A 27595-nucleotide genomic window follows, 5' to 3' on the forward strand; every position below is an offset into this window, starting at 1 on the left:
CATGAAAGGCAATGCTGCTTCTCTGCAGCTTTATAGCAGATTGTTTTACATGTGCTGGATGTTGCCTCGTGAAATTTCCACTCTTCACATCTTGAGTGGATTCAGCAGACCAGAGAAAATGGAGCAGTTCCACTGAGGTGAGTGTACCTCTATTGGAACACAGATGATGTCTTCTGTAACATGAACATCTAAGAGTCTTCGGCAAACTCGGCCTTCTAGGTGCAGTCTAGTTCAAAGTGCCCTTGGCTTCCGTTTAGGAAAACCCCTCAAACCCTTCCTAACTAATGTCAGGGACAGGAAGCATTATTTATGTGAACAGCTTCTGTCCCAAGCCCGTGTTCCTCTGCTTTAGTTTCAGCTGGGTGTGGCTTCTACGGTGGGCAGCGGTGGGGGAGCCGTGGGGGTCCTGGGTGCGTGACCTGGCTACGGCCGAGGCTGAAGGGATGGGGTGGGGGGACAGACGGGCAGAGCCCCGCTCCCCTCTCGAATTGCCAGGGCGGGGCGAGGGGGGCAAAGAGCAGCCGGGCAGCTCCCGCGCCAACCGCGTTCCGCCGGCTTTCACCGGCTCCGGGGCAGGCGGGTGGGAGCTCGCCGGGCGGGGCGGGGCGGCCGCCGGGCCCGGGCCTCACCTGGCGGCGGCATGGCCGCGCGGGGCCGGGGCGGCGCCGGGGGCAGAGTCCAGCGCGGCGAACCGGCGGCGGCAGCGGCAGGAGCCCGTTCCAGGCGCGAAAGATGCCGCTGGGGCTGAGGAGCAAGAAGAAGGACAAGTCCAAGGAGACCTTCAAGCTGGTGGAGAGCGAAGCGGCGGCCCCGGCCCCCGCGGCGGCCCCCGCAGCGAGCGCGTCGCGGCTGCAGTTCCACACGCAGCTGGCGCACGGCAGCCCCACGGGCCGCGTGGAGGGCTTCGGCAGCTCCCGCGAGCTCTACGCGAAGATCGCCGAGGCTTTCCGCATCGACCCCGCCGAGGTACGGCCCGCCGAGCCGGGAGCGGGGCGCGGCGGGGAGCGGGGGCTGCGCGCCTGGTGCCGGTGCCGCTGCGGGTCGTGAAGGGGCCTCGAAAGCCGCAAAAGGGAGTTGGGGCAGTTCTGCGCTGTAACTGCTGGTGGGCATTTTCCCGGAAATGTTTGCGGACGTGGGTATTTTCCTTTTTTCTTCCCCCCCCCCCCCCTTTTTTTTTTTGAGGTGGGGGGAGGGAAATTCCTTTTGCTATTTCCACACGAGCATTACCGTACGGGAGAGGATATAAACATAACTGCATTTAACTTTTACACGGGAAACAGCGGTCCTTTTAGCCAAAACATCTGTGGTGTCTTGGTTAACCTGTTGCCAGCCGGTCGTTTAACACAGCTCCTAAGCACTTGGTCAAACCATTTGCATTAAAGTTGAGTGGAATAATTATTTCCAGTGTAGAAATTATTGACTGTAGTGATTCGTTTCAGTTCAAAAAAAAAAAATAAAAAAAATCAGTGCATCCATGAGGCTAAATACCCAGAGTGACAGCAATGGGGAGTATAGATGCCTTAAATCTGACTACATTTTAAAATTCCAACTGAATGTGATGTTTGGAAAGTTTTGTCCTTTGCCAGGTAATTACTTTTAAAAGGCTCACTATTTAAGTGAGGCTATTTAAATCTGTAACAGGATTTTTTTTTTTTTTAACCCTGCTGCCTTTTTGATCTTTTTTTTTTTTTCAGAGCCAAGTTTTAAATACTGTTTGGATAATGATTCATTTGTGTTTGTAAATGCATTGTTTTCTCTTAATTAAAAGGTAGTGGCCATTATCAAGTTCTTCCTACATGGTTCTATGAACCTTAACCTCTGAGTGGCAAGTTGAAATGAAGTGCTAACACTTTGTTATGCCTGCATGTGGCTGGACAGCTTTATTTGTTTTCTTATTTGTAGCTAGCTCTTTTAAAGTAGTAAAGACTGCTACTACAGACTTTGGTCTGAGAGTCTGCTGTGGCCTGACCTAGCAGCATTTCAAACAGTAAAGTGCAAAAGAAAGTGGCAGTAGCAGTGTATACAGTTTAACCAGGCACGGTTGCATTAAGTAATTAAAAAGTACCAGTACCATTGCCAGCCAGTGCACCTCTGTCCCAGACCTTCCCAGCTGCTTTCTGACCTTCCGCTTCTCTGTTTGCTTTTCATTCTGAGCTGCTGGTCCCCTTTTGTTCTGTTCCATCTCCAGTTACAACTTTTACTGTCAAGTTCTCATAATTGCCAGATTATCTTCTATTTTAATTTTCTTCCTTTCACTGTTGAAATTTTCTTACAGATTTTTTGGCTCTACTGACTTGAGAAAAAACAATATTCACCTGGAAATTCAATTTTGCGTGAATGGTGCGCTCCCATTTCTCCTGCTAGATGTATAATCTGTATAATCAAAGTTTTTAGAGGAAGCACCACATGTGTCATGGGTGTCTATTGCCAGCCTTGTGCTAAACTAGAGAAATTTCTTCTTTTTTCTCTACTGTCACATTCCTATTTGGTGTTGTGGGTTTGTTTGGTTTGTTATTTTTTCCTTTTTTTTTTAAAAAATGTGGTTTATTGGTAAAAATGAATGAAGAAGTATTGCTGGAGGCACTGAACTTAAAATGTTTTACTCAAGAAATTCAGTTGACTTTAAGAAACTAAGTTGTACAAAATGAAAATAGCAATCAAAAGTATTTCCTAGTGTAAAGGTGGCACAGCCGAGTGAAGAACCTGGACCAGAGAGTCTTGTAACAAAATTTTGGATGAACCAGATAGAATAGATCAGTGAGTAGCAATGGGTGCCATGAAATGTGAATCTATTAGCAACTGCTAAGCTTGAAGGAAGGAGGGGCTAGGCATTTTAAAAGGTCTTATCTGTTAATTAAAGCTGCTTTTGGATAGACAGTCTGGTGTAAAGAATAATACCAGAAACTATACCACTTCAAACTGAAAGACACCGAGGTACTCAAATGCCATTTGTAGGTGTTATCTGTCTAGGAAAGTTTCTGTGACCTAGCTAGGCTGAAGCCTGTGGGCAGTGTGATACCTGAATGTCTTTGGAAACAGGTACTATCACAGAGATCTCTGCCCTGTAGTAACTCAGGTGGAAACTAGTGGGGGGGGGGAGGGGAGGAGAAGAGCTCTGCACAGGGAGCATTTGGATGACTTGCAGAAGTGAATACGTTTAATATGATATGTGAGTTTACTGCAGTGTAGGCAAAGGTACGGATTCTTGGGTAAGTTCCTACTTATCCTACTTAAGTGTTTTAGTATGGTTTGGGATGAGCTGTACTTGTCATCTGTCATTTCTTTTGACTCCACGTGGTTACAGCACCTCATTTCCTCTTTGTATCACATCTCACAGGACCAGCTGAGTTTAGTTTCTGCTGGAGAAACCTTTCCAGGATCTGTGATTGACTGCCAACAGTGACAGAGTGAAGGTTGTATCAGACACAGTATTTGTTGGACAGATGCTGACAAAAACTTCTGTGCAGACCTGGATCATGAGTAGGGTAGGACGGGGACAGAACAAGACAGGTATAGCTTCCAAGGGGACACTCTGTCACTCCTATCATGTTTGCTAGGCATCTACGAAGGAGTGAGCCATAACAGCAGCTTTCTGAGGCTTTTCCTGGACACTTTTTTTTTTTTTTTTTTTGGTCTAGGTATTTTATTCTTCATCCATCTTCCTAGGTGAATATATATCTCAGTTATCCCTTTTGAACCTGACATTCAGCCTGCATTTCTACCTACCTCTCTGACTATTACCATGACCAGCATGTCTTCTTTTCTTGCTCCAACGTGAATGTTCTTTCCACAGGGAGGAGCAGTGAAGATGGCTTCTAGCAATGGATTGCCTGTTTCATTAATATGAGTGCTGTTTGAGGTAGATCACTTTTAACTTGATTTCTTTCAACAAGGAAGCACAACAAAAAAAATTGAAATAAATAGATGCAGTTCTTAATTAACACCACAACCCATCCACAGTTATGTGTATTTTTCTACTTGCATAAATAATACAAGTATCTCCCCTGTTTTTTTTCTATAGAGGATGAAGTTGGAAAAGCAGTTGGAAGAAGTATTTGTGTATGGTCTTGGCCATTTAGGATTACTACTACACTGTGACTACTGGGAAATGTAGCAGGGAATGTTCCTGTAAGGGTGAAAGTGCTAAGTGCAGCCTGTAGGATACATACATGAGCACTGACCAAAGGACAATGTGGGTCTGTTGTTAAAGCATTTGGTGGTGGTGTGCTCCTGTGAGAGCACATGGTAGGGCTTTAAAGTATTCAAAGTAGCTAATCGGGCACTAGGAACGTGGATATTAAAGTCCAACTGTAGCAGGGCAATTTCTTGATCAGACGAGAAGGGAATGGTAAACCACAGAAACTATATGGACTTTCGGTTTGTGTACTCATAATTTGCACTTTTGATTGTTTTGTTTGCTTTGGAAGGTGAAGTATGATGGGGCTGGTGAGGTGCGTTGAATGCTCAGCGGGTGTGTCTGTCAAGAGCCCATGGAGGTTGGTGTTTCTTTCACAGTGGAAGGAATTTTGGTTCACGAGGGGAATGCAGGAAAAGGAAGACCTTCCCGGTAGCACCAAGGGCATAAACGCAGCGCGCTCTGTCTCTTCCAGTAACAAGAGTTCAGCTGCTGAGGTGGTGTCTGGGCTGTTCTTCCATGGGTCTTGCTGCCTCATGCTAAATAGTTAAGTATACTGTGAGGCTGTGCCATATTAAACTTTCATGGAAGTATTTGATTTAAACCTGTTCAATTTAAACTTGTATGGAAGAATACTGAAAAATAAGCTGCTGCTGAAACATAGGGTTCTGAGTAAAAGCGACATTATAACAAGAAAAAATCTGAAGTGTATTTTAGGAGGTTAGAGAAAAGGGTCAGCTTATGAAATCCTCATCCCCATCCCCAAAATGTTCGAAGTTTTAGAGTATATGCTTATCTGTTGAAACAAACTGTTCACAATCTCACCTACAGATTGAAGCCTTTAAATGAACAAACTTAACACTCCCTACAAACCACCTCCTCCCAACCCTATGGCAACAATTGTTTGTTTGCCGCTCCCCTAAGCAGTGTTTAAATTTCACACCCATATTACGTGTGACGCTTGCTGTGTTAATGATCTGTTTTTCAGATACTTTTAAGCTGTGTGGAAGAACTTACACTATAATTCTTGTGTCCTCTGGGTTTAAAAAAACCCAATAAAACACTGAATGCTTATTTTTATAGTACTTGGAATGTCTTTGGGGAGGCAAAGTTGCATACCTGATAGAGTACCAAAAGCACATGGGAACTTGGAGGGCTTGGTTAGTCTCCCTGTTGCTGCAGCTAGTCAAGGCTCCCTCATTTTCTTCAGGGAGAATAAAGTGAGTAAGGTACCTAGAAAATGCGTTAGTGATTTCTTGATATAGTGACACCTACAGATGTAGGGAAATATGTCAGTGGGCGTTACATCTTATTCAGAAGTAGAATTCCCGTTTTCCCACCTCTTAAATAGAGAAAGTGATTATGATCTCCTTTGTAAAGTTATTTGAGATCTACTGATTTTAAAAGCACTTTTAATAGCTTCTGAGTATGTCATCTATCAATCAACTTATTTTTGAGTTCTTTTCAAGGCGTAGGCTTAATATGGAAGATGAGAATGTAATTAATATATAGGATATGCAATATGGTACTGCATTTATACTTTATATAACACACAGCATAACCCTCTTTTTCTTAGCTAATACGGTTTATATAACACACAATGTAACCCTGATTTTATTGGCTAATGGAGTGTCTTCCTATTGAAAATACTGATGCAGGGAATAATCTGTTAGTAATCTTATCTGACAAATCTATTTTATAAGGTTGTGCTTAAGCCCAGTCCCTGCCAGAAGAATGGAATTTCCTTGTTCTGTGTGCCACACAAGATAACTCTCTCGGTGAAGGAGGTATCCCAGATACTTTGTGACTGGGGTAACAGTTATGATTTATAATATCTTGCTAAAGTTGGCATGAAATGTCACAGCACTGGTATGCTGAGTTAAAGATCAAATGCATACGAAGGTTGAGGGTAAGAAGAGAGAGAAAAGGCTTAACAATAAAAATTGCACGTTGGATTTTTTTTCTTGCTTCATTTCTGGGTAAGAAAATTACTATCAAAAACATACCAAACTTTGAATGGAAGGTGTACTGTAGTAGTTGTTGTTTAATTATTTAAGTATATAAGCTGTTGTTAGGTACCTATATTAAACTTACGTAAAATCTATGAAAAAATACAATTTTTGAATTGACAGGTCTGGGCCATGTACAAATAAAGCGATGCTGTAACTGATAGATGGTGTAACTGTATATTATCCTGGGTAGATACATCTTTAGTACATTACTCTTTGCATATATCTGTTCTGAGAAAGCAGTTGTTCACTAAAGATGATAAAGAATGATTTAAGTTTTATTTTTGACTGGCTGATGCGCTCTCAGCCTTGTGGTTAGCACAGAACTGACTCACAGAAAATTCTGCAGACTTATAGGCTGTAGTAGGAATGCCATCCAGATGAAGGTCTAAAAAGAGAAACTCTGGATCGAGTTTCTAAATATCACATTTCTGCTCTGTTGCCAATTTTATCTATTCAAAGGTGTGACAGTAGTTACTAGATGATTGTCTGTTTGACAAGGTCAGATGAAGGATGCTAATGTCTAAAATGTAAAGACATAGTGCTAGTCGTTCATTGTAAGAACAAGAACTGAGTTGCAGTTGTAAACTGGCCCAGTTATGTAGCTTGAGGGAGAACTGAAAATGTATACGTGAATTTTATGTAGTCTGAATTGAGCCTTCGTGGTTAAAAAAATGCTGATGATTAGACATGATTATTATTTATAAAATAAAATTTAATTGTCTACTTAAAACCGGCTGAATTTCTCTAGGTGATGTTACTGCTTGAGTATTAGTTAACTGAAAAACTTTGCGATACCTGAGAGCAAAACTAATGTCTGTTAAGGGTGTGCTGTTACGACTCTGATTGTTAAAGTAGGGCGTTAGATTGCAGTGGATATTTGATGGATTGTATGAGATAAGCAATTAGCCTTTGAAGTAGGGCTGGTTTGGGTTTTTGGTTTTTTAAAAACAACAACTAAACAAGATGCTCTTCCCCCCCCCATCAAGAAACATCGTCTCACTACTAAACTGTCAGGTTTTAAAACCAAAACCCCCATAGTTTTAGAATGTAAGTTCTAGAAAGCTTCAGAAACTTAAATGCTCTCTGTGAAATACATTAGGAAAAGTATTCACCCCTCATTTGACCTGGAATAGATTTGAATAGGTTGATGACTTTTGTCTCAATTTTTCTGCTGTCATTCAGTGATGCCAGAAGGAAGGAGAAGGCATTTGAAGTGTTCTGGTCTGGAAAACCCTGTAACTTGCAGGAGCGTAGTGAGGGAAGGCGGGAGGGCAGAAGGAGACCCTGCATTTCCCACGAAGCGCCGGGGGGTTCAGCAGGCTGCGGACTGTGCCTGGGCTCTGGGGCAGCTGGCCTGGCCTGCGGCTCCCCTGGGAATGCCACTAGAGTGGTAGCAAAGATGAAGGATGCTGAGCGACATCCTGCTGCTGTTTTTCCCAAATGCTAGGCCGGCTTCCCACTGTGTGCTGCTTTTCATGTCTGGGCACTGCTTTTTCCACTTCCTAATTTGGAGCTGGTGTGGGCACTGGGCTGCAAGGGCGTCCAAGGTGCGCTCTGAAGGAAAATAATGTCCAGCAGATACAGGCAGGGCGTAGCCAAGTATCTACTCATATCTCTTGTCCTGCCAGAGCCCACGTGCGTCCTGCTGGTAGCAGAGCCTTTGTCTGATGGTTTGCAGCTGTGGCTTTGCCACCTGTGCTCAAGAGCCAAATGGGGTGGCAAGTCTCCTCCTCTTCCCCTGCTTCCAGTTGCATGTGAAAGATGGTCTTTTGGGGTGCTCTTTGCCTCAGTGAAGTAGATTTTAGGGATTCTCCATGATTCTCTTGGAGCGCAGAGTTTTGGCTGCTGCCCTGTGCTGCAGTGCTGCCCAGGAGCAGGCTGCACGGGGCTTCCCTTGCTCCTGCTACAGCTTGGGAAGGAGCCGGGCAGGGGTAGTTACTCCAGCTGTGATTTGGAGCATTGGGTTTGGTTTTTTTTTTTTCTTTTTTGGCTAGGCTGCCCAGCACAGCTTGTACTCAAAAAGCAGAAAGCCCAAAGCCTGCCCGGACTGGCCACATTCTTCCATGCAGCACTGTGGTGGGCAAAAGCATTGTCTCTGCCCTGAGCAGTACGGCTGGGCTGGCCTCATCCTGTCCAGGACCATAAACCTCCCTGTTAAAGAGCCACTAGTGTAAGTGTGGGGAGAAAAAAGAGTGCCTAACACCCGGTGCTGAAGGGAAATCCCTCAGAAGGGCAAATTTTTTCTTCATAAATCAGCCTTTTTTTTTTTTAATTAAGCCTTGCTTCTAATAAGCTGGAACAGAGATGACCCCCACTTATGCTGGAGTAAGGGTAACTAAGCAAGCTTGTTGGAGAGAATATGCTCTCAGCTAATGGTGGAACATATGGAGCAATATAAAACATTCCATGCTCTCTCCTGACATTTTTGGTTTCATGAGCTCCCTTTTTTTCCATGAAACTGCTTTCAAGCAGTTACATTTTGAAGCAGTCCCTGGTGATGTTTGAATCCTGTGGAATTTGAGGTGGGCAAAGGATGAAGCAGAAGATGGTGGTGGCTCTTTGGTTTGCTCACTCTAACCTCTGGAACAAGCTGCTCTGCTCTAGCTCAAGATGCTTGTGTCAGAGTTGGTGTTCTGGGACAGGCCGTGAGAGACAGCTTGTACAGATACGTCTCTCTCTTTTGGTCCCTGCCAGCTCTTATCTGCAGAGTTTGAGCTACTGATGCTTCCTGTCATGTGCGTGGATGGAGACTAGCACCTCTCCTGGGGCAGCTGGAGAAGGAGAGTAATCGTCATTTCAGCTATGGATCTGTCAGAGGGGCCAGAACTATACTCTCCTTTTATCTTCCTATCAAGCTCAACAAACCTAATACACTGTTAAAGGTAATGTGTTTGCTTTCCTCCTGTACAGATCATGTTTTGCACTTTGAACACTCATAAAGCTGATATGGACAAGCTCTTAGGGGCACAAATTGGCCTGGAAGATTTCATATTTGCCCACATAAAAGGACAACGAAAAGAAGTAGAAGTTCTTAAAACTGATGATGTGCTTGGGCTTACCATTACAGACAATGGAACTGGCTGTGCATTTATAAAGGTAAATTTAATCATCAGTTAAATACTTTCTTTTATAGAAGCTTCCGTTACTATAACGGTTTAATTATTGTTTTAAGGATCCTTCAGAACTGTAAAATCTTTTATTCTCACATACACGGTAAGTAAAAAAATAAAGTTGCTTTTCTTTAGGTACATCATTCAAAATTAGTTCGGCTATTTCTGTACTGTATGTCATTCAAAATTAGTTCATTTGTTCATTGCTTCTGTAATGTGTATCAGCTTTTACAGTGTGACCATTGTATTTTCTGACCTACCCTGAGGTGGTAGGTGTTAGATACTGCTTGCATCTGCCCCCCCCCCCTTTTTTTTTTAAAGTGATTTTCTGCTGTCATTGATTAAGTGCGTATAGAACGTCTGTCACTCATGTGATAAATGAGATCAAGTTCTTTCAGTCTTTATGACTGTTCACGAGGCAGAAGCCTTGGTGCTGCATAAGAATAGGTGCAAGCACAGTGCTTTTCAGCTTTCCCGTATTGTTGCCTTAGATAGGTAGGATGAATTAAAAGGTGCTAAGGATATGGATTAACATAATTTACCACAGTTAACTTGAGTAGCAACTATGGGCAGTAACATGTACAATACATTAATCATAATTGCTTTCCTCCTTCTTCTATATGACCTCCAGATAGTATTGCTTGAGACAAGTAGAGACTGAGGAAATGATGCTACTCTTCTTGCTAGACTAAGTATTAGGAATCTTAATCGCATTTTCTGCCTTTTTGAGATGCTTTGCTCTAATCTACTCTAATTATTCATTATTAGTGAGGCATTGGTAATTATCTTCGATTACTGCTGTCTCAATCGCTGTTCTTATTGCTAGTGTAACAGAGCTTCTTGTAAGGAGAGGTTGTATTCTCTATTCATTCCTCACCTACCCCGGATAAAAAACAAGATGTGGTTTAGAAATAGGTTTGCTTGTCTTTGTTGTGGAAAAATGTGTATTGAGATCACGCCTGAGAAAGTCAAGATGCAGTGGAGGTTTCAGTAGGCAGTTTGGCAAAATCATAGCCTCATTTTTATGTTTAGAGATGGAGAACTCTGAATTTCTAGCGGTAGCATCTATGCAGCCCATAACATTCAGTCACGCTCCTGCTTACGTGGCATTTTAAAAGAAGGCATTGAAAGCAGTGCTTTGGTGATTAAAGTTCACGTGTGCAGCACTGTGCTGTGTTACTCTCTGTGCTTGGTTGGTAATATGGGGAGAGAGAATAGCCATCACATAGACTACTGCATAATTGGAGCAGACTGGAAAACCCTCACCACATTAACAAGACAACTGTAATTTCCAGTAAATTGTGTAAAACTTGTCTGAACAAATATATCATTGTCCTTGTACTGGTCTAATAAGCAGTATAATGCAAATGGTGCGGTCTTTGTGGGAATGCATGTTTAAAGGAGTTTCTAGGAGCTTGTTTTGTTGCTGTTGCATATTTAGCTAATGGATTTTTTTAAAACAGCATAGCAAATACATACGCAAAAGTAAAAGCTGCATCTTTTTTATACTTGGTTGTCTAGGTAAATGATGGAGCAGAGACTGTCTCTAAAGTTTGATAGAATTCTTTTTGTTTATATATTTACTTTCCTTGAAAAATTGTTACTATGTTCCATTATTAACAATATTAAATTTACTCATCTGTGTGTTGTTAAAAGCTGTTATGGGCTGTAGTAATGTTATTGAGTTTTGAATAACAGGGCAGTTTCTAGGTTTGGTATATATCCTGGCCAGTTTTTAAACCTGACACTCTGATCTGCAGGTTCTTTTCCTATGAAATCAAATGTTGTTTTGCCTTACTAAGAACAAAACTCGGTGTCTTTCTACTTTCACAAATTTGTTTTCTGGGTACGTGGCCAGATGGGAAGATGTATTATGGAATCAAATTAGCCATTCAAAGACTAATAGTACAACTTGAAGCATGATTGACTGGTGCATAAGGAGACATTATAAAATGGAGTGGTACAATTAATTTCAGGCATTGCATAGGAAATCTAGATCCCAGCTTCTAAATGGACTGAAGAGCACTTGAAACACAGGCCTATCAACTGCATCTTAATTGCTGTGACAATGTAGCTTGACTGTCTTTGGTCAGTTAACTTGGAATGATGATAAAAACTAAGTCGTATTAAAATATGACACCAATATCATAGCCAGTGAATATTACTTAAACAGTTTTGGTGTTAGGACCCAAGTGAAGAAGAAAAGCTAAATGAGAATGAATTCAGTAGGTAGACTAAACATTAATTGTCCCACTCGACACTGCGCTGGTGCAGCCTCACCTCGAGTACTGCATGCAGCTTTGGGCGCCACAGTACAAAAAGGACATAAAACTGTTGGAGAGTGTCCACAGGAGGGCAACACAGATGGTGAAGGGTCTAGAGGGGAAGACACATGAAGAGAGGCTGAAGTCCCTTGGTTCGTTCAGCCTAGAGAAGAGGAGACTGAGGGGAGACCTCATCGCGGCCTACAGCTTCCTCACGAGGGGGAACGAAGGGGCAGGCGCTGATCTCCTCCCTCTGGTGACCAGGGATAGAACCTGAGGGAACGGCATGAAGCTGCGACGGGGGAGGTTTAGGTTGGATATCAGGAAAAGGTTCTTCACCGAGAGGGTGATCGAGCACTGGAACAGGCTCCCCAGGGAGATGGTCACAGCACCGAGCTTGACGGAGTTCAGGAAGCATCTGGACAACGCTCTCAGTCATATGCTCTGATTCGGCTGGTCCTGTGTGGAGCCAGGAGTTGGACTCGATGACTCTTATGGGTCCCTTCCAACTCAGGACATTCTATGATATGATTCTATGATTAATTGGAGTCTGGTGGGCATGCTTTTGAATCCTGGCACCTGGTAGCAGAAATGCATTTGGGGACCTGGTTTGTGGCCTGTGTATGATACCCCCCTCTTTACCATGAGGCTGCTTTTTGGTTTTAATCTAGGTTAAAGAAAAAAGTGCTAGAAAGAGTTAAACTCAGCCTGAAGCTAAAAATTGTGGCAGTCTATTGTGGGACACTGAGCACTCTCACACTTCCCACTTCCCACTGACTCTCAGATGGAGGCACATATGTGGGCTCAGGCGTGCGCACATAAGCTACAAGCAGCATTCTGAGATAGCTATGCAACTAGGCTAGGTGTTATAGTAGTAGGTGGCAATATGTTTATCTCCCTTGTCTCACTGTTATCTGACTCAAAGTTAGGCTGAACAACATCAGTCTTTACTGAAAAGTATGTTATTCAAGAAGATACTAGGATGAAATTAGTATCTCTACAAAATAGAAGATATTCTACTATGTCATAGCTTTTCTATTAAATAGTCATAGGATAACAGCTTACATGACTTAGGCACATAATAAACAAATATGACAGCATATAACAACAATGAACACAATCACTGAAATTTTAAGTGTCCTTTAATTGACTTGATAAATCATAGAGATCTTTAAAGATTATATTTTTCCTCACTTTTTAAATTCCACTTTACAAAAACTATCAATCCTAACTTCTGTTACATTTTATGGCCTTTAGTCCATTTGTATTCCGTGAGATGGCATTTAGAAGGATTTATTATTCTTTATTGTTATTTGAGAGGAAATACTTTAATTTGCATCTATATAGCTTGATAAGGAAAACAGTAGAAGTTTTATCACTGTGGATGGGTCTTAGTAAGACTAGCCCTTTATAGTTTGTCATTTTTTAGCATATCACACACATTTTTTCATGTCCCTGGACCATACTTGAAAAGAGGAAAGTTTGTTCCTATGCTTGTCGAGCTATTAAATCAGAATAAAATCCCAAAACTCAAACACGTTACTGACACGTTTGAGTTCAGTTTTAAAACACAAAAATTTAGCTTACTCAGAAGCCTTAACTTCTAAAGTATGATTGCATTCTTTTTTTTTCTGTTGATTTTTATATTCAATGCTTATTAAAATACTTTGAAAAAGAATGCTTTCCAAAATACATTTTATGAAAATCTTATAGACAAAACACACTGCTGGTATAATAAGCTCAATGCTATTGATGTTGTTAACTGACATTCTTGAAACTCTGTGGTGTTACCTCTTTGCCTTTTAAAGAAATGTTTCTAATTTATTTTTTTTTTTTAAAACATTAGCGAATCAAAGAAGGTAGCCTTATGGACCAAACCAAAATGATCTGCGTGGGTGATCACATAGAGACTATAAATGGAAAAAATGTGTCAAATTGTCGGCATTACGAAGTTGCCAAAATGCTAAAAGATCTGGAGAAAGGTCAGATGTTTAAGCTGGAGTTGATAGAGCCTATGAAAGCATTTGGTGAGTGATGTCACTCTCTACCTTGTTCACTGGGTATTGAAATCCCAACATTGCATTGCATTGTAAGTTTGTTTTCAGATTGCAGCCAGGTGTGCACCCAAGGTAACATAACTGATTCAAAAAAGTATATTGGGGTTTTTTTTCTGTTTCTTTTCTTTAAAGTGTGAAATTTATGAATGGATTTTTTTCCAGCAGTCATCCTGGTACGGGCTGCCTCAGCCCGAGTTTCAGTTGCTCGATTCCTTTGCCACTGCATGATGACGTGAAATAAGTACAGGAATTGTCTCATAGACACAATTTTAAAGCTTGGATTGCTTCACTGATGCAGTGATCCTCGAACCTCCTCTTCTCTTTTCCTTTATTGATACATAATGCCTGTTCATCTGTGTGTCAGATTTTTCTGTTTCTGAACCCTTTACTGGGGACTGCGCTCTTTAATGCAATTGGTGCTGCAGAAAACACCATCTGGGATTCCCTAGAGCAGCTCCTTTGCTGCATACCTGCCTGCTCTCCCCAACTTTTTTGTGGCGCTCTAATCATACAGCAGGTATACTCAGAATTGGAAGAAAGCAATATGGCAAAGCTCTGTCTCTACCTACCACCTGCATGCTATGAGAAAGTGATACTTACGTAGGAGGAATACATACCTACTGCTTATCCTTATGTATATTAATTTTATCAACATGATAAACTAAAAAAAAAAAAGTTTAAATTTTTATTTTCTCAATTTTTTATATCCCCTCCTGAACCAATAGCATTTTTCTGTGATAAATCCTTCAAAATACTGCTAAATTATAAGTGTGTATGAGTCCTTGTGCACACCTGCACTAACAGCAAGTTAAAAATCACCATCTTCACCCCAGCAGCAAAAGTTTGAAATGTTTATTTTTCAAATCTTTTTTTATCTGTTTACAACTGCTGTCATACACCAATCTTGACACTTGGTGTCAGAATAGCAGCAGAAATTGAAAATGAGAGAAATTTGAAGGTTTCTTTTTTCTTTTGGTGTTTCTGTGAAGAATGAGGGTTATGAGCTAATCTCTAATGCGTTTGGATAAAAATTGGTACTCCTGTTAAGTAAATGTATGTGTCATACATTACGCTAAAGTAGTATTACTTACGTATAGTATTGCAATTACTAATATAGGAATACCTTTTTATTATGGGTCTATAATTTTTATTCAGTGCTAAATGTTCTGCATAGCCTATTTGTAAAGACCAGGGTGAATCAGCATTTGATTAATGACTTCAGCCATCTAATAGTAATTACTTTAGTCAGGTGATTAAGATACCTTTTAGTCTGCCTGTGATGTAGGGAAGGAACCTGCTAATTCCATGGCAATACCTTTTATCTGACATTGAATTAAGAGGCAATCAGAGCTTTTTAGACAGATTTTTGGAAGATGCATGTTATTTTCCACCCTACAGGAATTAATTTACAAGTTGCAGTGCCCAATAGGTTAGAATATGTTGTCCCTAGCTTTATAGGTGCAGTTAGGCTTTAGGCACAAATTTCTTTGAGATAGTGTTTAAGCTGCAGCATGCTGAGAATAGCCCCAGAGGAGACGACAAACAAGATCCAGATCCTGCTGGACAAGTAGGTGCTGAATTCCTGTTAGTTTCAACAGAAGTTTGTGAGAGTATAGAAATAAGAGACAAGTCTCTGTGTGAAATTACTTTTATTTTCCTCCTCTTGGCAGAATGTGAGATAAATATAATTTACTGGTTGGATATCTTTCTACCATGTGCGCACAGGCTGCCTCAGCTGCTCTAAGCAAGACTTGTAGCACAGAATTAAAGACTTGTCTGAATAAGATTGGTCCTCACCAGTCACAAGCTAGCCCTCTTCAAATTGATAAAAAATTAATAGAAACAAAAGAAAGGCAGCATAACACAAACTCTAAGTTTAAATTATGTGAATATGAAAAATAATTTCCGTGATGGGCAGAGAGCTTTGGTCTGAAGTATTGCAAATAAACGTTATGTCAAATCATGAGTTTTAAGGTACTGATGATGACAAAACTAGAAAAATATTTATGCTGTATCAGGAATGACTCTTTGAAACAAGTCTAGCAGAAATGATGACAAAGTTTTAAGCTGTCCTTGAAGCAATAAAAAGATTAAGGATAAGTGTTGATCCTAAGTATATATGTAATAGACTGTGTTATATCTATTTGTTAAAAGAAAAACAATTAAAACTTACTTTTCAAGATTTGTTCAGTGGAATAATCTGGATTTTTTTGACTATTTATGCAAGAATGATGAGTTGGAATCTACCTGGGCAAAATGAGTATAGCATGTTAAAGCCTTGCCTTCAAGGAGAGCTGGTTAGAAAGGCCTGCTGTTAAGAGGAGGCATAATCTGGTAGAGAAAACAGTGCAGTTCAAAAGAGTTCTGCAAAATTATCTCCTCTCTTCTAGCACTTTCAAGATTAACTATGTAACTCACATGTCAGTAAGTAAATTAAAGCCTTGCCACTCTTGGATGTAAAATTATGCCCTAGAAGAAGAAAGCCAAATCTTAAATGATTCCATACTCCATTTACTAACTGGGGTGCCCTTACTGAAGATTAAAAAAGGAAAGCTGAATTCAGGTAGAGAAAACTTTGGGTAACCCCAGATATTCTTGGTAGAGAAATCATGATCTCGGTGAAACCAGTGAAAAATCTCCTGCAGATCTACTTACGGACATTTCGTCTATGTGACTGCTAGTAATCAAATTGTTAGCTCAGCTCAGTGTGGCTCCTCATGACCTGTTTAGCAGTGGTGTTTGCGCCATTGCATCAGGGAAAGATGGAGATGTTGCAATGGTAATCCTGCTACGTAGTCTGCCTGTAAAGATTAGGATAAATCAGCATTTTGCTGATGGCTTCAGCCATTATCTAATATTAAGTAATAAATACTTCTACTTTTCTGTAGAATAGGGAAGTAAAATTATATAAAGTGCACTTATGAAGTTGAGTGCAATAGGCCTGCATAGATATATTGGTTAATGGAAGTCCTAGCTTCAGTGCAGTTAAGTTGATATCAGTTTGAAGACAAGCAATTGTCAGCAAAGCTATACTTAGAGTACAATTAATTTATAATTAAATTTTTACATACATCTAGATCTTGATTAGAATAAAAAGTAAAGATAATGCAACAGCGAAAGCAGATACATCATATTCTGATGTACCATATACTTAGTTTTGTTTGATATTCTTTTCTTTTTGTTGTTGTTGTTTGTTTTGTCTTTAGAAAAGCTGGAACCAAGGTCCAAAGGTGGAACTCTGCCAGAGGCTAAAATCTCCAGAGGGAGAGAAACACTTCGGCTGAGAACTAAAGGCCCTGCTACTGTGGAGGAAATGGTATGGTTATCTTGGGGTCCTTCAATAGTTTGATCATCTAGCACCTGACTTATTCTTCCCCAAGGTTGATAAGGTAAAGTAGGAAGGAAGAATCTAGATGTCACAAAGCTTATGGGACTTCAGAAGAAGGTTGCCTTCTGCAGGGAGAAATGCCTATATAAAGTTGAAGACTAGCAGGGATAGGATGGGGCTGAGGAATCTGGAAGCAGAGCCTGTATTTAGATGTCATGGATTACATGGATGAATTTAAGGTAGATTAGACCAAGAAGTGTTGAAAAGAGGGGAGGGGGCAGTTGCAGAGTTGGTTCTGTTTCGGGCATTGCAAAGTGTACTGGGCTGCTGTAAGGGTTGTTGTTAGGAGAGGCTAATAATGTACATTGGCATGAATATGTGTAAAACCAGGATTAAGGTTTGGAAGAAGAAATGTTATTTATCCTGGGTTCCTCTAAAGCTGATGAGGATTTGATGAAGATCTGTATTGTCTGGAGATGTAAGGCCCCGTTAAGTTTGAATGCGAGAGCTGCATGGCTTGATATTAGGAGGAAGGCTCAGGTTTATGAGAAGCGGGAAAGAGTGTGGAATAATGTGTTTTGCTTGTAGGTTTTGTAAGTCTAGGTGGCCAGGGTGGGAGAAGGATAATCAGTGGCAAATTGCTGATTATTTTGAAATCTGCATGGATATAATCATACTTTTGCTCTTTTTCTCCCTTTATTTCAACAAAGCCATCTGAAGTTGAAGAAAAAGCAATTAAAAAAGTGGATGAGCTTCTTGAAACATACATGGGGATAAGAGATATTGAATTAGGTGAGTTTTTAGCAGATAAGTTACTATAAGGTTAAATAATTTCTCATTTTCTATAGTCTAAAATTTATTGAGTACTTTAGTCTCTGGACGTAAGCGAAGCAAAATTTGTCCAGCATGCAGTCTGAAAAACTTGCCTGTGTTTCTGCAAATGTCTCTGATAAAAGAAAGAATTCCTCACTGCATGCCTTATGATGTAATTAATTAATCCTCTATTCTCCTTGCACATTATCTATGCACTATTGCATGAATTATTTAGTTGTTTGCCATTAAATGTTGTCACTGTATTCTTTCTGGCATATATTTTCTAGTGGTGCCTGTGTGTACCACATTTAAGGATTGTTGAAGATAAGCATGTCTGTTTGCTTTTTTGCTCTTTTGCCCCTTGGCTTAGACACATCAAAGTTGATCACTAAAGTTTGAATCTGAGATCTTCAGTGAAAGGGCAACTATTTAGCAAGGGCACTGACAGACTAATTGCACGAATTTGTGAAATTCTCTAAAGCCCATGTTCTGAAGAACACAGGAAATTTCCCAGAATATTTACTAGTTATTGCAATCATCAGGTTATAATGAAAGAAACGATTCAACTCCAGTGTCCTAAGTTCCTTAAAAGGGCACCAAACTTGTCCTTGCAGCTGTTGTTTCTCTCTGTTAATCTGACAACAACTAAATCGGAACTTCTGTTTGTATGGGAAGAGGCTGCAGTCTAGCTGAGTAAGAAGTGCCGCTGCAGCCAGCTGTGCCTGGGTGTAGTCCTCAGACAATCTCGTGGAACTGCTAATACTGAGACAGAGAGGAAGGTATTTACTGTCATGGTAATAGCTAAAAGTATCAGCCAAGAATTAGGAAAGGATAGGCTAAATGAAAAGCGATCTTGAAAAGAAAGCTTTTGTGAGAGAGAAGTGGAAGAGGCAAAGCAGAAAACAGGTCTGGCGTGAAGCTAAGGGCAAAGCAGGAGGGTTGGACAGGCAGCAGTTAGCACAGAGGAGTGGGAACAATAGGAGATTATCTGAATAGCTAAAAGCCCTTTGTTGGCTGCTCCTACCAGCAAGCATCTGATTGGCAGTTTCTACTAGCTTTCTTGCAGGAAAAATCGTAGCTAAAGTATTATTTGTCCCCCGGCTTAAGGTAGAAGTGGGCTTCCTGGCATAGAAGAGAGAGCAGAGCTGCTCAAAACTTGTGGATTCTGTTTTGTAGCTGATATCTAAATCTTCCAATTCCCAGAAAACTAAACATTCTCAAAAATTCTGTTCCCAGCAGCTCTAATATGTGATGCCCCCCCCTCCCCCTGCCATGTAATATGCTCCCAGGAGCCCTGTGTGGTGCTGACCCTCTGTTTAGGTTAGGGAGGATCCCATGTCCTGTCACTCTTCTGCAGCTTCCACCTCTTGATTTGTCTTCAGCTCAGGCTTCAAAGCACCTGAGTCTCGTGCCAGCTGTTTCTCTGGGAGCTGTTTTTGTCCTGCACCTGTTGGAGTACTGGCTCAAGCTGGGCTTCTGGAGGCTCCTGTCCTTGCAGGTTACCTTCAAGGTCCTGACCCTACAGGAGGAAGTGGTTATAGGTGTTCTGGTGTCTATAGCCCAGAACACTGAGATCCTAGGCTAGAACATGATTTCTTGGGATGTTGAGGTGCGATATGCTCTGCTCTGGGATAGGGAAACAAGTTCCTGTGGTGTTCCCTGTGGTTTTGGCTCTCAGTATGTAATGGGATGGCTCTTGTTCAGTAGACTGAGGAGTTCAGCTTTCAGCACATATGGCTGAGCTGATTGCCAAGCACCTGTAGAGTTTTCCCATCAATTCCTTGATTTTTTTTTTTTCCCCAAAAGATCTAGTGTCCTTCATCTTTCAGTATGTAGTTTGGAAAGTTTCAAAGAATGCCTTAAAAGAACACTCAAAGAAGGAAGAGGTCTTTGTCCTCAAAGAGACTTTCTTCTTCCTAACTGGGTTGTTGTTTTGCCCTTCACCTCTTCCTTCTCTTCTTCCCAAACAGACTGTGAAACAAAGAGAAACTCTCAGGAATCAGAGACTACAGGGTTCACTTAACTTTAGTTTGCACCTTTGAAGACATTTCCTAAAGTTCAAATCTTAGAGTCGAGGGCCAATGGTGATGGGAGGAAAAAAAAAAAAGTTTTATCATTTTTAAACAGTTAAATAGCTCTAGGGCTCTTTAGGAAAGGAGAGCTAATCACCTGTCACAAATCTGTTCAATTAACATATGTCAGTTTTTTCATACACTGGGTGTGATCAGTCACCCATGAAAATGAAATATGAGGAAAGGATTCATTCAGAGAATGCCAATCACCACTCAGCTAGAAATTTCACTCATTACTCAAGCCAGATTAGTTGAAAATGCAAGTCATCACAATGCGACAGCCGACAAGTGATTAAGATCTCAATCATGGCTCACTCCCATGCAGTTCTGTTTGTCAGAAGCTTTGGATGTCAGTTAATATTGCTCTTTCATCTCCATTAAAATGACACTTCCATGGTGTGATTGAATTCTAAAACAGTGCCTCAGTTTTAAGCCAGAAGTTAGAAAGAAAGGAAAGAAAAAATAATGTAAAATTACAGACAGAATTAAAGATGAGATAAAGCCCTTAATTTTTGCATAGTTAAGTATCTTGACAGTTTCAGGAATGGCTGACTAAATCTACACACAAATCCCTAAGTTGGAGCAAAATGCTTGGAAATCATTTAATGGAAATGCAAAATGCATACACTTTTTTTTTTTGGCACAGTTTTTTATTTTCAGAAATCTAAATGCCATTGAGATTTACATACCTGTCTCTTCAATGCACTTTTACCTTTTTACCTCTTTATTTTACTGAAAACTGGACTTAATCTGCAGAAAGGACACTTGGCTCTGGAAATGTGTTTCTCAGGCATTTTATGGGCACATTAGAAACTGGGCCAAGCTTGACTTCAGCCTTCTTTAAAACATAAGTGTGCCATTGAGAGGTAATTCAGGTTATTTTAAATCCTGTCAGTGCTTTCTGGTAAAGGAACTTGAACAGGTGATGAATAGGAGGGACTCAGGAAGCAATGTTAGTGAAAAATACTGGTCACATATCTTTTCAAATCAGTGAGGCTTGAATTGTTATTCAATTCAAAGATATTGAATTGAATAATTGATATCCTCCCACCCCCAAAGATTGCAGGTGGGAGGAAGCCTGGATCTATGGGATCCAACCCCAGAATGCTACCGATGGACAAATCATGGCAAAAAGGGCTTCCTGTCCAACTTTTTTCTTTCAGCATCTTTTGGCTAGCTCTTTCTCCACTGGTATTTTGTTCTGGGAATTTTGTGAAAAAGGGAAAGGTAGAAAGTCTGGTTAAACAAGAAAACTTCTCTACTCCAAGAAGAATTAGTACTTAATAAAAAGAAACAAGAAGAAAGGATATTTCTAATGGTTCCTTGAGTGCCAGATCTGACAATGTTCAACATGAAACTAAACCCAAGTATTGTTAAACACTGGAAATTGCAATGACACGCTTCATTTTTCTGTCATGTCATAAGGAAGTTGAATGTGAATTTTAGCTCTTTTAAAGTGTCAGGCCAGAATAATAATATTTGTTACCTTTTGATGAAGGCAAAGCTTCTGATAGCATTACAGCTAAATAAATATTGAAGTTTCTGTTAAGACTTCTGAAAAAGTTTTTTTTTAGAAGTTACAGGATAGGATATAGCTAGCAAAAACATTCTGTAAGGTAGATAATAACAATGGCAGGCAGATTGTAGCTTTCATGGCTTGTGCTGCATGTGTCTGTCAAAAGTGAAAACAAGGATTTTATGAAAGATCTTTGAAGTTATTTTAAAGGGACTAAGTTTAAAAAGCCAACATAGTCCTTTGTTCATATTCTGGGAAGCCTGATACTGAGCTTCTCCGGTAAAGTTGAGAAGGCCTCTAATTCCTTTCATCACTTTTAAGTTTGCTGAACTTTTCACATTTTATGTAAAAATTTCTCAGGTATGAGCATTGCCTGAAGTGAGTTTTTAAAAAAAATAAATCTGAGAACAATTGGGGCTATCTGGAGTGTGGAAAAATATTCTGTTGGAATAAAATTTGTGTAATCACTTATTGTGCAGCTGTTACAAGAAGCAGTGGGGGAAAGGGAGGGGAGCGGAGGCAATTTGGCACGGAGCTGTCACCCTCTGAGAACCAGAAAAGTTTTCTTGAAATTGGCAACTATCTGCTGAATGCCTTGGCAATCGGCAGTTTTTGATTTGCCTTGGGAATTACGCGTTGGGAATGTCATTGTGTAAACATGCATGTTCTGCACAGCTGTGCTGCCTGGGGGATGCCACCCCACGTCTGCGCTGGCTGAAATAAGAATTACATACATGGGGCGATAGAGGAGACTGGTCGGCTGTAGTGTTCCTGGCTGTATGAAACCAGTGAAGCAGGGTTCAGCTTTGCACGTTCGTATACATCAGGGGTACGGCTCGCGTGTGAAAATCGGGAAGGATGGATGGCTTGCATCTTGCATTCGCCTTTGCTGCGCGGTTGTACAACTCTGCTGACACTAGAGGTCAGCACCAAGCTATCCAAAAACCTGCACCCCAGCTGCCACGGTCCGCGGGCCTTCCACAGAAGCCTATTTCGTCGCATCAGGTGAATCTGGGGAGGGGAATGTGCTTTTCTATACAGAGTACATTAAAGATACCCTGGTAGCGCTGATTACAGTTGCTCGATACAGTTGAAAACGCTTCTGTTTGAAGCTGCTGCTTCTTTCGCATGGCGGTGACGTTCTGACTCCTGCTTGATGGGGTTGAAAGTTGTCTTGATTGTCTAAATTTAGAGGATTTTGTTTTCAAGTTTGGTAAATCTCTAATAAAATATTTTTAAGATTCTATTTTATAATTTTGGAAGCTCAATCTTTGAAGAAAATTGTGTTTGAATAACATTTTCTGTCAATGACAGAATTTATTAACGTTGTAATTCTGAGGTTTCAGCTAGGGCAGTTGGACTGTAACATACTGCTGTGTTACCTTGTTTTATTGCTGCTGTCTGTGTCATATGGCTCTTTCATATATCTTGACCGATTTATCTTAAAACTGGCTAAATTCCTTGCTCCCACTCTTTCTGCCAGAACACTTGTCTAGATCCTCACTCTGATGATGGCAACATTTTTTTAATATCTTGAGTAACTATATGTAGACATGTTTGCTCTTGCGACACCTTGCACAGCTCTTCTTCCTCCAACCCTCTCCCAGTTTTATATACGGTAACTTCATATCCTGGTTCATATCCAGAAATCTGTGAAGTTTAAATTACACCCTTCACCTCATTACCTCCAGGATTGCTCCTCTGCAAGTACCTTCTCATGCCACGGTGTCGGGGTATATAGGTGGTGGTGATAGGACAAATACTTGTCTTCTGCTTGTCAGAAGCAAGATTCCCCTGCTTAATGCCTGTTTCCCATCCAGACTGCTCTGAGTCTCAGTGTCCCAGGAACTTCCCAGGGAACACAGAAAGAATCGACGCAGTAGGAATAGGGTTTTTTCTAACAGGGAAACAGGTCCTGAGAGTCCTTGAGAAAACCACTACTAGTGCCCGGGAAGCTGGGTTCCACTTGAACTGCCTCAATCACAGCATTTCGTTTGTCAAGATTTACGTAAATTTTCCTTGGACTGCTTTGTGTTGTTTGGCATACTGCGTATTCTTTTTGGAGCCTCACATCTCAACGTAGTTAAAACCAAAACGTCAAATTTCTTCTGACTTACTGTTGATGACATCTACGATGTGGAACATGGCTCATGTAACAAGCTGTGAGCAAACAAGTTTGCGTAACAGCACACGCTGTTTGCCAGAAGTTCGTAACTGTTAATAAACTTGAGCTGAGTTTCAGGTCATCAAAATAATATTAAATATATTTATTAAACGTTCAGAGCAGGGGAAAGTTTCTTTTCCTTTTTATCAGAGAGATTTTGCCATGTAGGTACAACACAGTGCATGCAGTTGATGGCATTCTGTCCCAGTGAAGGTGATCTGTGGCTTCAGAACTTCCTTCCCTTTCTCAGGCACTGTGATACATGTTTTCCACTCAAATATCCCTCTGAGAAAAGGCTAGGAGTTATCAATCAGTTATTCTTCAGTGTGACACTTGAATTTGATATGCTCATGAAGAAAGTGGTGGTTACTTGATGTATAAGAAAAGACAGAGAACATCTTGCAGATTAAGGGAGGTGTGTAAATAATCATGACGTGAAGCAGGGGTTGCTTTGAGGGTTTCATCTGTTGTACAATACTGCCTTTTCTTGTGCTTATGAACCTACTAGCTTGGTTGTATGCATCTATTATGCAGGAGGTCTGTTGTTTTCCATGTTCAAAACCTATGCCTTGGCCACTTTAAACTCTGACTTGCTGAGATCTTTTCTTTGTTGTTTAGAGGAGAAAAACATTCAGGTTTGTCTTTTGATATTCTGGTTTGGATCTGCAAGCTCATACCAAACTCACTGAAGTTGGTAATGAACTGACATGAGTCTTGTTATTGCGGACAGTTGTGCTTAACCTTGTTTTTAGACCCACGCTTTATGAGCCTTCAGTAATGAATACAGAATATAATTTAATAAGATTAAAATGAAGGTTTGTTGAATTAAAAATTAAACTTCTGCCAAACAAACAAGAATATATAATGAGCACTCCAAGGAAGCTCTCCTCTTTATCAGAGCAGAATGTAGCTCGTGTGGGGGATTTAAGTAGATAATTCCTATTGAATCCTAAATTCAGTAGGTAAGCTTTACCTCTCCCTAAGCTGACCTTACCAGGTTTTGAAAATAGACATTCAAAAACTATCTTGGCCATATATGTTAGCTGTCACTTTCATGATAATTATTTTGTTCTGTTGCTTTTTAGCTGCAACAATGGTGGAAGCTGGAAGAGACAAGAAAAACCCAGATGAATTTGCAGTGGCATTGGATGAAACTCTTGGAGACTTTGCCTTTCCAGATGAGTTTGTCTTTGATGTATGGGGAGCAATAGGTGATGCTAAGCAAGGACGACTGGAATAAGAACTGCACAGTTTATCAATCCCTATTTGAAAATACAAAATTATTTTCAAATACATGTATCAGAATTTTAATACTCTTATTGATATGAATTCAGGGTGCTCTGTATAAGTATTCTTATCTGAAACTTTCTTTTCCAAAGAAAGGTTTTGAATAGAAGTATGAAGATAAATCCAAAGTTCTGACAACTGTACATTTAAACCAAACATCTTATTTACATGTAGAAATCACTGTGAGTAGTGTCTTAAGGAGATATATTTATACAGACATTTAATGAAAATTAGGTATTTTTTATTGTACGTACACTTTGATATCAATATTCTAAAGAGTGTTAGACAAATGCAACAAAGAGTTTGGATTATTTGATCTCTCTTTAGAAAGGTTTATAAACTTGTTGAAAAACTACGTAGCTACACACTGCACTTCCCTGGTCTTCTGTTGTCCTTGTGTAGTCACATACACAAATTGCTGTGGAAAACCTGAAGCCTTAGGTTTTCTTGCTGTTTCGCCTGGATGTAGCCTTTTCTGTAGGCAAAGCTGGGAAGAAGCTACCCTGTTCCTGAAGAACCTGAGTTCAGGGGAGAAAAAAAAAATATTCCTCCAAAACATGAGAACTAAGAACTTTGAATGAAAAAGGCTTGCTTTCATTTGACTCATAATACACACTGGCTGGGTATTACTGAGATGAGTAAGTATAGTAGAAATGCTTTATTTAGATGCCGTATTATTGCAATAGCAACTGCCTAGGAAGAAACAAATGCTAATTTTGATTACTATGCATATATTTGAATAATGTCTGCGATCTGGCACTGGATACTATAGTGTATGACTAAGTGCTTAATTGATCTTTGCATGTGCTAAATGATTTGCTGAGATCCTATGGAATTCCCCTTTTGTCGTGTTTGGTTTTTTTCAACATGGGAGAGACATTGAGGGTGTTCAAATCTGGAAGATATTATTGTAAAGTCACAAACAATTGCAGTTTGGATGAAAATGCATGCCTAAACTCTGAAAAATACATTAAACTAATTTTACATGTTAGGTTTTCCAATTATATTGTACATAAACATTTATTTTAACTGATAATATTTTACTAATAAATCTCAGATTATTAAAAATAAACTGTCTCTTTTAACACATCTACCACGCCTGCATTTGTCCTCCTGTTCTCACTGTGTTTAATGAAGAGCAATGCAACGAGTTGTGTTTTACTCAGAACAAGATTCTTTTTCAGTTTTTGCTGTGCTTGGTTTTAATCAATACAGATATTTGCTTATTTGTTTAGAAAAAGCTACTTTGAAGTAATTACTATAGCCAAATAATGTGTCATGAGTGTCCTTGAACATGAAATTGAACAATAATGTAGGGCCTGACCTGGGAAGGTGTCATAGCTTTTTAGTATTTATATATTTGCATAAGCATATAAAATAATAGGTATTACAAAAGTTTTTTTCTAAATCACTGCCTAGTTACTTTTCTTCTGAGGAAAATATCTTTCACTGTCTTGCAGAGATCTCCTTAAAGTAAAGACTATGCCAATAATTTTACCTGTTCTATGTCAATTTTGTTTGTTTGTTTTTGCCTAAACCCATGGCACTCTGAAGTGTCATTGAGAGAACAGGCCCTCATTCTGTTCACTGTGTTATTTAGGAAGGCTCCTAAACTCCGCTTCAGTCTTCCACACGTGTTACAATACGTGAATATTTTTTCTAGTTATGAAATACTGCATGAAATCTTACAAATACTGTTCAATGGGGATAATCTCCAATTTTATAAATAATGTTGTGAATATTTTTCTTTTGTATCTCTGATTTAAGGAAAAGCTTTCACATAATATAGATACTGATTTTTATGGAATGAGTAGTACAGAGCAGTATGGAGGTCATATATTTTATTGTATTTAAGAAGTTCAAAGGTGTCAACATTTCTCTTCATGGTACTAGTGCCTCATATCACCCATGTGGCATAGAATGTATATGTATCTTCAAACAGATGTGGTTATTATCAATTTCTGTATGTAGAAATACATATAGATACAAAAATTTAGGCTATTCCCAAGTTGTGCAAAGTAAAAATAACTCAAATTTTCTTAGAAAATTGAGTTTAGTAAAACTTGAAAATAAAATGAAAGAAACTTTGTAAGAAGGTGGTTAAGTTTTATACATCCTGTTGCTCAGTTGGGCCATGAGGATGTGTTATTCTGAGAAAGGAGTGTAATTTTAGGACAGATAGCACAAGGTGGATAGCTGTGTTTGATAATTGCAAGTCTGAGCCCACAATCTTCTGTTGCAGTTGAGCACACTCTGTCTTACACAGGGCTGCTTTAACTGCTGTACTCTTGGTAATGAAGAGTTAAAGTATTGTGGGCCATGTAATTTATTCTTTAAACTTCTTTTAGGTGAAAAGGAAAAATGAAATGTCAAGAATTCCCTGTTGGTTCTAAATTGTTTTACATAAAACTCAAATGTCAAATTTTGTGGAAATGTTTATGTATACTAATGTTAGTAACCAACATGCCAATGATTATAAAATCAATTAAAGTTAAGAATTTCTTCTTAAACAGCAAAGAAAATGTACTATGGAAGAGTCGTATTATAAAACAATACATGAAATGTTACCTGTAGTAGATAACCCCTGGTGTGTTTTGGCTGTTCATTTTATTTTGAGAAATTAATGTTGTTCAATCAATTTATCCTCAGAGGATAATTTGTCTCATTGCACTGATAAAATAGCGAGATAAAAATAACCTCTGAAGCTTTGATTCTGCACAGAGCTGTCTCTTGTCATAGTGGCCTATCTTTGTGGAGTTTATTTCAGAACTAAGATTTAAATAATGATTGCAATTTTACTAGCATTTACTGCAATAAAGCATGTCGATATATCTTAA

The 27595-nt window shown here is 39.8% G+C and overlaps 1 protein-coding gene across 4 annotated transcripts; it reads left to right on the forward strand.

The window, feature by feature from the left end:
• Nucleotides 1–27595, forward strand: GIPC2 (GIPC PDZ domain containing family member 2). 4 transcript variants are annotated; one of them, XM_075759759.1, is made up of 6 exons: nt 1–137; nt 9058–9243; nt 13368–13548; nt 16785–16894; nt 17617–17698; nt 24557–27595. In XM_075759759.1, the coding sequence occupies exons 2-6, from the start codon at nt 9061–9063 to the stop codon at nt 24709–24711; spliced, it is 711 nt and encodes a 236-aa protein (XP_075615874.1). In that variant the 5' UTR covers nt 1–137; nt 9058–9060; the 3' UTR covers nt 24712–27595. The 4 variants fall into 4 exon arrangements, with proteins under 4 accessions (XP_075615874.1, XP_075615870.1, XP_075615871.1 ...); XM_075759755.1 differs by lacking the exon at nt 1–137 and adding an exon at nt 529–966; XM_075759756.1 differs by lacking the exon at nt 1–137 and adding an exon at nt 1014–5355.

The sequence above is a fragment of the Balearica regulorum genome, chromosome 8 (assembly GCF_011004875.1).
Source record: "Balearica regulorum gibbericeps isolate bBalReg1 chromosome 8, bBalReg1.pri, whole genome shotgun sequence".
Taxonomy (NCBI): Eukaryota; Metazoa; Chordata; class Aves; order Gruiformes; family Gruidae; genus Balearica; species Balearica regulorum.